The sequence below is a fragment of the Heloderma suspectum genome, chromosome 4 (genome assembly GCF_057233095.1).
Source record: "Heloderma suspectum isolate Gila_16-S chromosome 4, 16-S_ref, whole genome shotgun sequence".
NCBI lineage: Eukaryota > Metazoa > Chordata > Lepidosauria > Squamata > Helodermatidae > Heloderma > Heloderma suspectum.
This window is the reverse complement of record NC_139461.1, coordinates 22,092,126-22,104,122: the sequence shown is the minus strand read 5'-3', so window position 1 is coordinate 22,104,122 and position 11,997 is coordinate 22,092,126. Positions and strand designations below refer to the sequence as shown.

General features: G+C 53.6%; 1 protein-coding gene across 3 annotated transcripts; it reads left to right on the top strand.

Moving 5' to 3' along the window:
* The first annotated feature begins 876 nt into the window (after positions 1–876).
* MYC (MYC proto-oncogene, bHLH transcription factor) lies at positions 877–9,336 on the top strand. 3 transcript variants are annotated; one of them, XM_084848818.1, is made up of 3 exons: positions 877–1,261; positions 4,727–5,462; positions 8,141–9,336. In XM_084848818.1, the coding sequence occupies exons 2-3, from the start codon at positions 4,742–4,744 to the stop codon at positions 8,710–8,712; spliced, it is 1,293 nt and encodes a 430-aa protein (XP_084704944.1). In that variant the 5' UTR covers positions 877–1,261; positions 4,727–4,741; the 3' UTR covers positions 8,713–9,336. The 3 variants fall into 3 exon arrangements, with proteins under 3 accessions (XP_084704944.1, XP_084704942.1, XP_084704943.1); XM_084848816.1 differs by lacking the exon at positions 877–1,261 and adding an exon at positions 2,583–3,072; XM_084848817.1 differs by lacking the exon at positions 877–1,261 and adding an exon at positions 3,751–3,999.
* The last annotated feature ends 2,661 nt before the right edge of the window (positions 9,337–11,997 follow it).

The following is an 11,997-nucleotide window of genomic DNA, read 5'->3' as shown; positions in this document are numbered from 1 at the left end:
AATTTCAAGAGAGTTTACTGCTGATTAACCAGGTTGAGAGTTTTCGGCTTAATCTGTTTTGCTAATCTAATAAATTGCATATTTAAAGTCACACCTATCCAACCCCTTTTGTTATGCTGGATTTTCTCCAGCTGAATGGGGCTTTTGACCAAGTGTTGATGTCATCTCGTTTACCACTTTAAAAGAAGCTGCAGCTGATAACAAGCTCGAGTCAGCTGAAAAGGGTTTGGGGCGGAGGAGGTGGGAAATAATAGAACGAAATGCATTGCAAATTGATAGTCTGGGGAATAAGTGAGTATTTGATACAGACCGAACTGGGTGGGTAGATAAAAGGTATGAGGCAAAAGGCAAGCCCCTTCTCCCCCCCCCTTTTTTTCTTTCTTTCTTTCTTTCTCTTTCTTTCTTTCAACAATGGGCTGTTTATACTTAACCCGATTCAATCCAAACGGAATAGTTGCTTTGTAACTCTTCGCTTATCGCCAAAATCTAATCTGCAAGGGGCCTTGCCCCCCCCCCCTTCAATAGCATGAGACCCAACCCTTCCAAGACAGAGATTTAGCATTTAAATCGGCTGCATTGGGTCTAACCCGGCTTAATCGTGCCAATTTCAAAAACTAGGAGTCTCGCTGGGTTTCGGATTAACCCAGTCCATGAGCCAATTAAATTGGAATCCCCTGAGGTCATGTAACGAATGCGTTCTTCACACACTGCTTCGTGGGATTCACTGCACAGCCCTGCGCATGTTTCCTCGGAAGTCAATGCCACAATGTTCAATGGGATTTACTCTCGGCTAACTGTGCGTAAGCGTGTGCAGCCCAAACCCGTTTAGACGCAGCTCGCTCCTTTTAAAAGGAGTGGGACGCAGACTGGTCCGTCGGGCTGGCCGAGGGAGGCCCCGCTTTAAGTGATAACCGTCCCTCTGAGCGCTGGGGAGTTCCCCGACCTCGGGGTGAGCTCGGCCTGCCCCCCTCAAAACTCCGCATGCCCTGCCGAGGTTTGGAAAGAACATCAGGTTCGCTGTGAACCGCCTGATATCCTTCAAAACCACCTGATGAAATTCTGAAACCTTTAGAACACGTTGAGTAGCAGCGCGGTAGACTTCCGTGGGTCTACTCCGAACCAAGCCCCGCTGAGAGAGAGGACTGCCGCCGGAGTTCCTCCGGCTCCAGATGAACTGCAGCGTCTTAGGGGCGATTACTACGGACCGCCTCGCTTCCCTTCCCTGCTCCCGCAAAGACGTTAGAAATAGCAGCGTCCGTAGGTGAGCCTTGAACCCAGCAACCTCCGGGTCTCGTCTTTTTGCGTCGCTTGCTCAAGCGCCCGGGGCGAAGCCAGATTCCCGAGTCCCGTGACGGCTTGTTCTCCCCGCCCCCCGCCCCGCTTCTTCCACGGACTGCGGTCCCCAGTCCACTTAAGCCTGCGCCTCTGGCTGTAGTTTGCAGCGCCAGTCCGACACACGCTTACTTCGGGAGTAACCCCCACCGATCTTGGTTCCGCGCAAACCTGGAGGGGGGCGGCGTGCCCCGTCCTCTCGCCCTTCGCGGGGGACTAAGCCGGCCGAAGTGCGAGCGACGGGCGGGGAGACGCATTCCCCTCCCATCGCCGCCTCGACCGTGTCGGCCGGCGGGGAAGGCGCGCTCCGTCCCTGAGCGCCTCCCTTCCCAAACCGGGCTGCGAGTCGGGTTCCTCGCGCCCCGTCCCCTGCGTTAATTGCGCCCCGCTGAGGCCTGCGGGCCTGCCGCCCAGGAAAGGGAGGGAGCGCGCCGAGGCCCGCGGCCCGAGCCTCCGCCTCCCCACTCACGAGCGTGCCCCAACGCTGCGCCCCGCCGGCGTCACTTGCTTCCGAATTCAACACGTTTGCCGGTGCCAGAGAAACCGGACTGGCTCCGGAACAAAGCGCGCTCAGCGTCTCCGAAGCGCGCGGGGGAGCGGGGGACACACTGGGCGCCTCCGCCCGAGCTGGAGGGAGGGGCGCGGCGCGGCCCCGCTCCGGGCCCCGTCTAGCTGCGAGGTCACATGCTGAGCCTGCTTTCAGCGGGGCGCAGGCAGCTGCGGGGAGCCGGGCCGCCTCCTGGCTCGCCGGGGGAGCAGCCCTGTGCCGCCGCCGCTACTACTCCGTCGCCGTAGTATTTTACTATGTTTACTTCCGCCGGTCCGCTGCGGGCGCGCGAACGCTCGGGCGCTGGCGGCGACTGCAACCGTGCAGGCGCCACCCGCCGCCCCTGCTCGCCTTAACGCAGTGCGGAGGGGGCGAGGGCGCCTCGGCTGCGCGCGCTGCGCGGCGGCCCTGCGAAAAGGCGCGCGCGCTGCGCCCCGCGCCACGGCCCCCCTCCCTCCCTTATCGCTCCAGCCACGGCCCCATGCAAAACTGCAACAACGGGCAGTTGGCGGGAACTTGGGGGAGGCGGGGCGAGCCGTCGAGCCGCCCCTATAAGACGAGTCGGCGAGGCGCTCAGCGGCGATTTGCTCCTCAGCCAAACCCCTATGCAAAACTGGCAGCGGGCAGTTGGCGGGAACTGGGGAGAGGCGGGCCGAGCTGCCGAGTCGCCCCTATAAGACGAGTCGGCGAGGCGCTCAGCGGCGATTTGCTCGCAAGAGGCGACGCGAGGGGTGGGCTCGGCAGTGGGGGGGAGGCGCCGCCGCCGCCGCCGCCGCCGCTTGCGGGGAAGAACATCAATAACACACGCGCGCGCCCCGCCATTCACACACGCGCGCCCCCACCTTCCTCGCCCTTCTCCCCACCCCAAGCCGGCGCTTTAAAAGGCTGGACTCGGAGAGGGACGCGGAGCCAGGAGACATCGCCGCACAGCCCGGGACGCCGCTGCTCCCGCTGCGGGACGTACAATCTCTCCGAGCGCGCGGATGTGACGGCCTGGAGAGCGGCGCGCGGAGGACCCTTCTTTCGCCGGAGGCGCGTTTTTCGCCCCTCGGCGGCTTCTGCGTAAATATACGCACAGACACATTCGAAAGCCGACGCCTCGGCGCGGGATTGTTCCGCCTCCGTGCGCGCGCGCACCGCGGTCTTCGGGGTCGACCCCGCTGCCCTTTCTGGCCGGGAGCTGGGAGGAACCGGTAAGGTTTTTTCGCACTAGATCCCGCCCGGGCCCCGCTCGCGTCCTGTGCCGCCGCCTTGCCGGGGCTTCCTCTCTCGGTGCGCGGTGGGGCTTGTTTAGAGGCGGGATATCTGAATTTGTCGACGGGAGGCGACGAAGCCTCCGCGTGTCTTCCCTCCCGTATCCTAGAAAGACCCAATTCCCGCCCTCCCCCCAGCTCTAGGCGAGGGAGCGAGCTTTGCGAAGGGTGGATCGGGACTTAATTCCGCATTCCGACTCTCCCGTCTCGCTGTTGTGGGGGGGGGGGGGAGATGTTTCTCCGTGTCCTGCTCGGAGCTTTGATTATTTTATGTTGCTGCTGCCCTTGCCATTGCCATCATTATTTTTGCCCTTGCAAGGCTGCAGCCGACGGAGGCTGCGTGTTGTCAGCCTAGGCTGTCAGAACGGAAAAGTTGGGCTGCGGTTCACTGCAAGGGGAAATCGGGGCGTCCCTTCTCCCGGCGTTGTCCGCGGCGGAGGGGAGGCTGTCCGTAGGTAGCGCTGCCCTAATAGGGCTGTGGCGGGCCGACTGACCCGAATGGGTTCGGGCGGAGGGGGTGGGGACTGCAAGAAGCGTCTTGGAAGCCGGGCGGGCAGGGGAGCGCTCGCCCCGGGCGCCGGCTGGGCTCTCCGCGCCCCCGGATCCGAGCGTCGGTTTAGAGAACGGAGGACTGGAGTGAACTGCCTCGGCGCGGCTGTCATGCGGAGGGGCGGGGAGATTTCAGAGGCGAAGGGATGCGGCGGCGGCGGCAGGAGACGGGAGCGAATCCCGGGGAGCCCTCGGGGGGGGCGCGACTGGAGCTTCACCCTCTTTTCTTAAGGTGGCTCCCGGGATGAGGTTCCTTCGAAGCCCGAGGGCGCTCCCGGATTAAACCACCGCTGATCATATTCCTCGCGGCTACCGGCGGTGGGTGGCGGCGCAGCTTGGCCCCTTTCTCGCCTATCCCGGGCATTAGGATGGCGCCCTGGGGGGCAAGGCTAGATATTGGATCCTTTTCGGGAAGTGCAGTTCGCCGAGGTTTTCCCGTATGTTCCGGTTGACGGTGCGGCTGCCTTGCGAGCGGCGTGTGCGGGGGGGGGGGGGAGGGGGTTCCACTTTTGAGAGGAGGGGTAATTGGGGCTGGTTTGTGTCGGCGGGGGAGGGCCCTTCGTTGTACGCCGAAGGCAGGCTACTCCGATGCGTGTTTACGGACCTACTCTGTAGTAAAACTATTCACGTTGTGTCGCTTCAGAAGCGGCAGGGGAGGGCGCATCGCGCTTCAGCGAGCGGCGGCGCACCTCTCATCTCTTGCAAACTCGTTGGGCTGACCCGTATTAAGTTCCGGGGCACTCTTTTGTTGAGGTAGCTTACCCCGCATTCCTTACTGTGGATTACTTAGCCCCGGATCACCTTCGTGTTTATCCTTCCCGTCAGTGCATGCATACTAGCGAAGCTCGGGTTCCCCGCTGCAGCGGTGTGTGTGCCCCCGCATGCAAAGAACCGGGGTAGTTAGTCCGGATTAACTACTCCACTAGTTTCCCCCTCTGCGATGGGCTTTGGGGCGTCGCCGCTGGAAGGGAGGCAGTGTGTGGAATCGGGGGCCCTCCAACAGCCCGCCAATAACCGCCCCCCCTTTCTCCCCCCCCCCCCCCAGGCACCATCCGGCGCCATGCCTCTCACAGTGCCGAGCTTGCCCAGCCGGACTTATGACTATGACTATGACTCGGTCCAGCCGTATTTCTACTACGAAGACGAGGAGGAGAACTTCTACCTGTCGGCGCAGCACCGGGGCTGCGAGCTCCAGCCGCCCGCCCCGTCCGAAGACATCTGGAAGAAATTCGAGCTGCTGCCCACGCCGCCGCTCTCGCCCAGCCGCCGCTCCGGCAGCTTCCCGTCCAGCGCGGACCAGCTGGAGATCATGACGGAGCTGCTGGGCAGCGACGCGGTCAACCAGAGCTTCATCTGCGACCCGGACGACGACGCCTTCGTCAAGTCCATCATCATCCACGACTGCATGTGGAGCGGCGTCTCCGCCGCCGCCAAGCTGCAGAAGGTGGTCTCCGAGAAGCTCGCCTGCTACCAGGCCGCCCGGCGCGACGGCGCTGGCGCGGCGCTCCCCGCCCGCAGCGCGAGCTGTGGCAGCCTGCAGCCGCCGCCCCCGCAGCCGCCCGCCTCGGCCGCCCCCTGCGCCTCGGCCGCCGCCTCGCCCAGCAGCGCCTACCTGCACGACCTCGGCGCCACCGCCGCCGAGTGCATCGACCCGTCCGTGGTCTTTCCCTACCCGCTCGGGGAGAAGCCCCCGAAACCCACCGGAGTCGCCTCCCCCGAACCCGCGGCCCTGCTCGGGCAAGACACGCCGCCTGCCACCAGCAGCAGCAGCAGCGACTCAGGTGAGCGGCGCTGGCGCCTCTCTCCAGCTCCCACCTCTCTCTTTTTCTTTTTTTTTTTTGCAAGGAGTGGGGAGGGGGGGATGTCTTGGTACACCTGGTCCTGGGGGTGGGGGAGTTGGGACTATGCTTAGGTGGGACCTGGTAGGCAAAGCTTGGAGCAGTGCCTAGGACAGCTTAGAAATGGAGTGGGAAGCTGCTGAACTTGAAATGCTGGGTGTCCGCTGGTCTTCAGATAGAAGAAGTCCAAGCGGGGAGTGGGTGTGCGTCTGCACGCACGAACACACACACAACACACCTCTTTCACATATAGGCTGAGGCTGTAATCCTCTGCATACTTACCTGGAAATAAGCCTCATTGAACACAGTAGGACTTGCCTCTAAGTAAACATGCATAGGTTTGCACTGTGAATCCACAAGCAAAGATCCAATGCTAGTCCTCCCTAGAGGAGACCCACTGAAATGAATGGGACTTCAGCTAGACGTACAGTGGATACATCTGTTGGCATGCTATTTTTCCTGAACTGTAGGCCAAAGTTATCCCTTCTTCATGTTCACTCCCCTGCCCCAAGAATGATTATTCCTCACGACTGCCCCCATTTCCAGATGAAGTAGCTAGCTGCTTTGCAGCTGTCATACCCAAAAGTAGGGACCCTGGTATAAAGCATTCTCTGACAGAACAAGGTGTAAGACAATCTTCATTCCATTCGCCATCTCAGACCTTCCTGTGTGTGTGCACGTTTGTGAGAGAATGAATGAATGTTCCCATTGTGTGGATGGGAGCACTAAGGCTGTGGATAATTTTCCGAAAGTCTATGGTTGATGTCTCCAGGACAAGGTCATACCACATCCTATCCAGATTTAATAAACTGGGGAAGGGAGGAGAAGAACAAGCTGTGGGTTATGAAATTAGGGCTGCAAGTCCTATACTCACTTACTTGGAAGTAAGTCATTGAATTCAGTGGGGCTTACTTCTGAGGAGGCATGTCTAGGAGGACAATGAGTATTGAATCTCTTGCAAACATTTGGGTATCTGTCAGGTCTTTCCATGAGAGGACACAGCCAATGAGTTTGGTCACACTGGAATTTTTGTGTAGTCTTTGAGATAACTAAATCCTAAAGGAATGTCTTTTATTTCCTTAGGCCATACACTGGCTGGCAAGAATGCTTAAGAAACGTGTCTGTTCCCCCCCCCCAAATATTTCAGTAGCTCAGCACCTCCCCGTTAGCATATGTGTGTACTCTTGTGCTCTCCTCTTTTTTTTTTTTTTAAATGCCACGTTAGCGACACACATCACTGGGCTTCCCACGAATTACATTTCTTGGAAAAAGTAGCCCAGGGAGGAACAGGGAAAGGAGGGAGTCCCGTGCTGCTTAAATTTCATAATGGGGTCAGAGCAGGTCTCTGGAGCGGGAATTTTAAACTCTCCGACCCATCCTTTAATCAAATCTTTCCCCTAGTTGGCATGCTTATAGTGGGAAGGAGTTAGTAGCTTCAAGGACTGTGTGTGTGTGTGTGTGTGTGTGTGTGAGAGAGAGAGAGAGAGAGAGAGAGAGAGAGATCTGGGCAACACTGGTGAAAAGGAAGAGAAGTTAATGGGGGTTGGTGGTTTTCTTTTAAAAAACAACAAAAAACCTTTCTCAGTTGCTCTGCAAAATAGCAAAAGATCCCCACATTCAATAGGTTCCCCGTAACCTTCCAGGATAATTGATAGGTGGGAAAAACTTGCTGCTGGGGATTTTAACAGGGCGGGGAAGGAGCAACTTCTAAAGGTGTTCTTGGAATCCAAGCCTGCATTTTATGTAAGATCCTGGGTGCGGCTCCAGCAATTTTAATGCTGCCGTTTTGTTGCCTTGAGCACTCTCATCGCTCCACCCCAATGCACACAGTATATGTTTTTCACTCATGCAAGCAGTCCCCATTTTTCCCCAGCTGTGTTGGGTTAGATGGACCGGGATGTGTGGACAGAGCAGTTGGGGGCATGGCCTGCAGAAATATTGGTGATGGCGCGCTGACACTTGTCAAAAGGAATTGCTGCCTGCCATATTGGCAATCACCCCTGCCCGGCATTGTAGTTGTCAAGGCAGCTGGGCACGTGAACAAGATCAGGATGTGCTCCCATGGGAGAAAACACCTTGTCTGTGAACTAGCCTAGGTCTCTGCCTGCTGTCTTTAGTAAACTGCTCTTCAGTGTTATGCAATGCTGCAATTTCAACATATTGAGATCTGGAAGCCAGGATTCAGTTTAACAGCCCTTTTGAGGGAGTCGCGCACTGTGGAAATGTGCAGTGTCGTCGTAACACCCATCTTCCTTCAGCTGCATAACACGCTGTACCTTCCCTCCTTCAAGAGAAGTTCAGCTTTCAGTAGTGGATCACAGCATATTTCTTTATTTTAGCCTTCCCCAACCTGGTGCCCTGAGATGTTTTGGACTTCAACTCCCCATCAGCCCCTGCCAGCATAGCCAATGGTCAGAAATCATGGGAGTTGTAGTCCAAAACATCCGGAGGGCACCAGGTTGGGGAAGGCTGCTCGATTTGTTTTCAGGTCACAGTACCCCCTGCATAACTGTTTTCCCATGTTTTCTTTTTCTTCCTGTTTTAAAAAGCATTTGACTTGCAGCATTCCGGGACAGGAAAACATCTCTTAACTTGCCTGTTTTGTTTTTTGTTTCTTTCAGAAGAGGAAGAGGAGCAAGAGGAAGAGGAGGAAGAAATTGATGTTGTCACTGTAGAAAAGAGGCAACCTGCAACAAAGAAATCTGAGTCCGATACACATTCAGCAAGGGGGCACAGTAAGCCCCCCCACAGCCCCCTGGTTCTCAAGCGGTGTCACGTCCCCATCCATCAGCACAATTATGCTGCCCCTCCCTCCACCAGGGTCGAGTACACCTCAGCCAAAAGGCTAAAACTGGACAGTGGCAGGGTCCTCAAACAGATCAGTAACAACCGCAAATGTTCAAGTCCGCGCACGTCAGACTCCGAAGAGAATGACAAGAGGCGAACGCACAACGTCTTGGAGCGCCAGAGGCGGAATGAGCTCAAGTTGAGTTTTTTTGCGCTGCGTGACCAGATCCCAGAGGTAGCCAACAACGAGAAAGCCCCCAAAGTTGTCATTCTTAAAAAGGCCACGGAATACGTTCTGTCTATCCAGTCCGACGAACACAGACTGTTAGCAGAGAAAGAACAGTTGAGGAGGCGGCAGGAGCAGCTCAAAAGCAAACTTCAGCAGCTAAGGAACTGTTGTGTTTAAAAAAACAAGTAAAAACCCATAAACGTTGGAGGGGTGCATACAGAGGCTGGGACAAACACCAGCCAGGGAAAGATTACCACAACTTTAGTGCTTCTTTAAAACAAACTGTACTGTTGAACTCATCCATGCGCAAAACATGGAACGTTTGCCATTGCATGCTTGACAACTACACAACCTTGGTCTGACCATGGCATAGGGTTGGCCAGAACCTCGAAAATGCCTCAGAACTGATAAAACTTTGGGCAGAAGTCTCGTCACGCTTGGGGATGAAACCTTTTCACTTTACTTTTTTTTTTGTATTTAAAGCATTTCCCCCCACCCAAGACAAAAAAAGGGGATGCCTGATCTGCTGTAAATATATTTACACAGCCTAATGATATGTAAATATCTTTAATAAAAAAATCTTTATAGAAAATTAAAAAAAATACTGCAACAAATAATGCTTAGTGGTTGTGGCAACGGAAATTTATAATTGTCTTGAAACTTTTTTGTGCCATAACATTTCACAGACTTTTGGTCGTTTTTATTTAAATACCTTTTTTTGTCATTTTTTAAAAAGAAATGATTTTATTTTGTGTTTCTAGATAAATAATAAAATATTTGCCCTAAATTGTAATTAGCAATACCTTGTAAGTGTGTGTGTGTGTGTGTATGGTTGTGGGGGTATGGGGTTGCCTGCGAGTGTTTAAAAGTAATTCCTGAGACACATCCCATCATTGGCAGGAAGTGGTTGTATAAGTGCTCTTGACAAAAGTATACAGCCAGCACTGCATGATCAAACACAGGTAACAGTAAACATAGGACGCTGCCTTTTACTGAGTCATACCCTTGATTCATCTAGCTCAGTCTTGTCTGTCAGTCTTCCCCAACCTTGAGCCCTCCACAAGGGTTGGATCACAGCCCTCATCATTCCAAGCCACTTGTAGGTGTATGACGGGAGTTCTAGCCCAATATATCAGACAGGCACCAGGTTACAGAAAGCTAGAATACAGTGACTGGCATTCCAGGCAGGGCTGGTGTTTCAAGCAGCAGCATTTCAGACAGGAGTCTTTCTCATCATCTAATGTTTTGGAGTTCAACTCCCAGCAGCCCCTGCCTGCATGGCCCAGAATGCTGGGAATTGTACTCCAAAGTATCTGGAGGTTGGAGAAAGCTGTGTTACAGGATCCTTCTAAAAAGAGTTGCTGGGGATTGAATCAAGGACCTTGTTCTTGCAAAACGTGTGGTCTACCAATCTGCTACAGCCCTAGTGGGTATTGCACCATTCCAGAGTACAACTCTGGCCCTGTGGAATAGGCTTTGGTACTGTCTATTCTGTACCTATCACAAGCTCCATCTATCTACTACCGATAACTACTGTGTGTCAGGTTTACTCCCAGGAGAGTTTGCCCCACCAATGCATCCTGAGAGAAGGATTCTCCGTGGGCAGAACATGTGCTTTGCATGATGCGGCAGGTCTCGGGTTCAATCCTTATAACAAGACTGCGGAAAACCAATGGTCTGACATGGCATGAAGGAGCTTCTGGCTTGCTGACTTTATTTAGTTCATTGAATCCTACTAAGAGCTGCAGCCAGATAAGGCTGTTTCTCTTCCTTCTACTGATTTGCTATCCTGCCTCTCCTTGAAGGAGCTCAGGGTAGCAAACTGGCAATTTCCCCCCACTTCTATCTTGACAATCTTCCGGGGAGAGCTTACATTTGGATGTTGGGTAGCCCAGGTTGACCCAGTGGTCTTCCTAGGCCCAAGTGCAACATTGGCTCTCCAGGTAACTATCCAAGCTAAGTAGCAGTCCTCTAGAAGAGGCTTGTTTGGAATCACTCCATATTGGAGAGCACTGAGGCAAATACAATACGAGATTCCCTAAGGTGTGGTTGTTACTGAGGCGATGAGCCTGGGTTTGGGCCACTTAATGACTGCAGATGAGGGCTAACACAATTTAAATCTCCCTAAAAATAATCTCTCATTCTCTTGTAGAAAGCAAGCAAGTCAGGCTCCAGCCAAGCCTCCCTGATACACTAGGCTTCTACACGAAGGGGTTTATTTATTTGGTCAGAAGGAGCATTATCATGGAGCCCCAACTCCAGTTTGAAATGGTACCTTTGAAGCACAAGTGTCATTCTTGATGCGGTTAAACCGAAGTCTATGGCTGTGGAGTCTGGGCTATGTATGCAAGCATTTCCCCTTCACCCTATGTAACTGCAGCCTTCAGATTTACTGGTGTGTGTCCTGCTGATTATTCCCATTTTAAAGACTGAACTGGGGTGAGGGGAAATCTAGCTGAAGGTGTGATAGAGTACCACTCCCAAGTGTGCTAATGGTCAAGCAGAGACTCAGTTTAGTTCTCTTAGTAATGTTATCCTACTAGTGTTAACTATTAATATCTTAATAGTATTACTATTACTAATGCTATTTAATGCTATCCTATTAGTAGTACTACTAATACTATTCTACTAGAAACTGAATCCCTAGTAAATACAATGACTGGGTTCATGCTATCACAGCCCACTGACTTATTTAAGCCACAGTGGGTTGTAGTGCATACTGGTGGCCAATTTGAATTTTCAACCTATGTGGGTTATTTGAGGGTTGTTTCCCTCTCGCAAAAAACCCTGCTGCCTGGGTTCGGATGACTGCAAATCATAGCAACCCACCACCAGATGTTTGAATATTCAAAATGGCTGCCAGGCAGCAGGTCCACAACCCATCGTGGCTTGAATAAGCTGCAGTGGGCTGCCATGATCATGTGAGTGGGCCAATAAGCATTAACTCTGAGTAAGCATGCTTAAGATGGGGTTGTAACGTGGTGTAGTGGCTAGAGCGATGGACTGGGAGTCCGGAGACCCAGGTTCTAGCCCCCACTCAGGACATGGACGCTCATTGGGTGACTTTGGGCCAATCACACACTCAGCCCAACCTACCTCACAGGGTTGTTGTGAGGATAAAATGGAGGAGGAGGAGGATTGTGGATGCTGTCTTGGGTTCCTTAAGGAGGAAAAAAGTCAGGATATAAATGTAATAAATAATATCTTCTTTCCTTTCTTAACTTGACCCATATATCATCCTCTAAGGATAGGGATTTGTCTTTTTGTTCCTGCTTAAATATAGCTTGTGTCCCTTGGACAAGGCACACTATAAAATGCAAATAAATGAACAGTTTGGAAGAACTAACCCGTTGAACTGGTTCAGATAACCTGAGTCAGGCTAATAAATCAATTTAATTTTCATGTACTTCAAAGCAGAGCCTAAGCTGGTGGTACATGTGTGCTTGAGGTGCTGAACTGCAT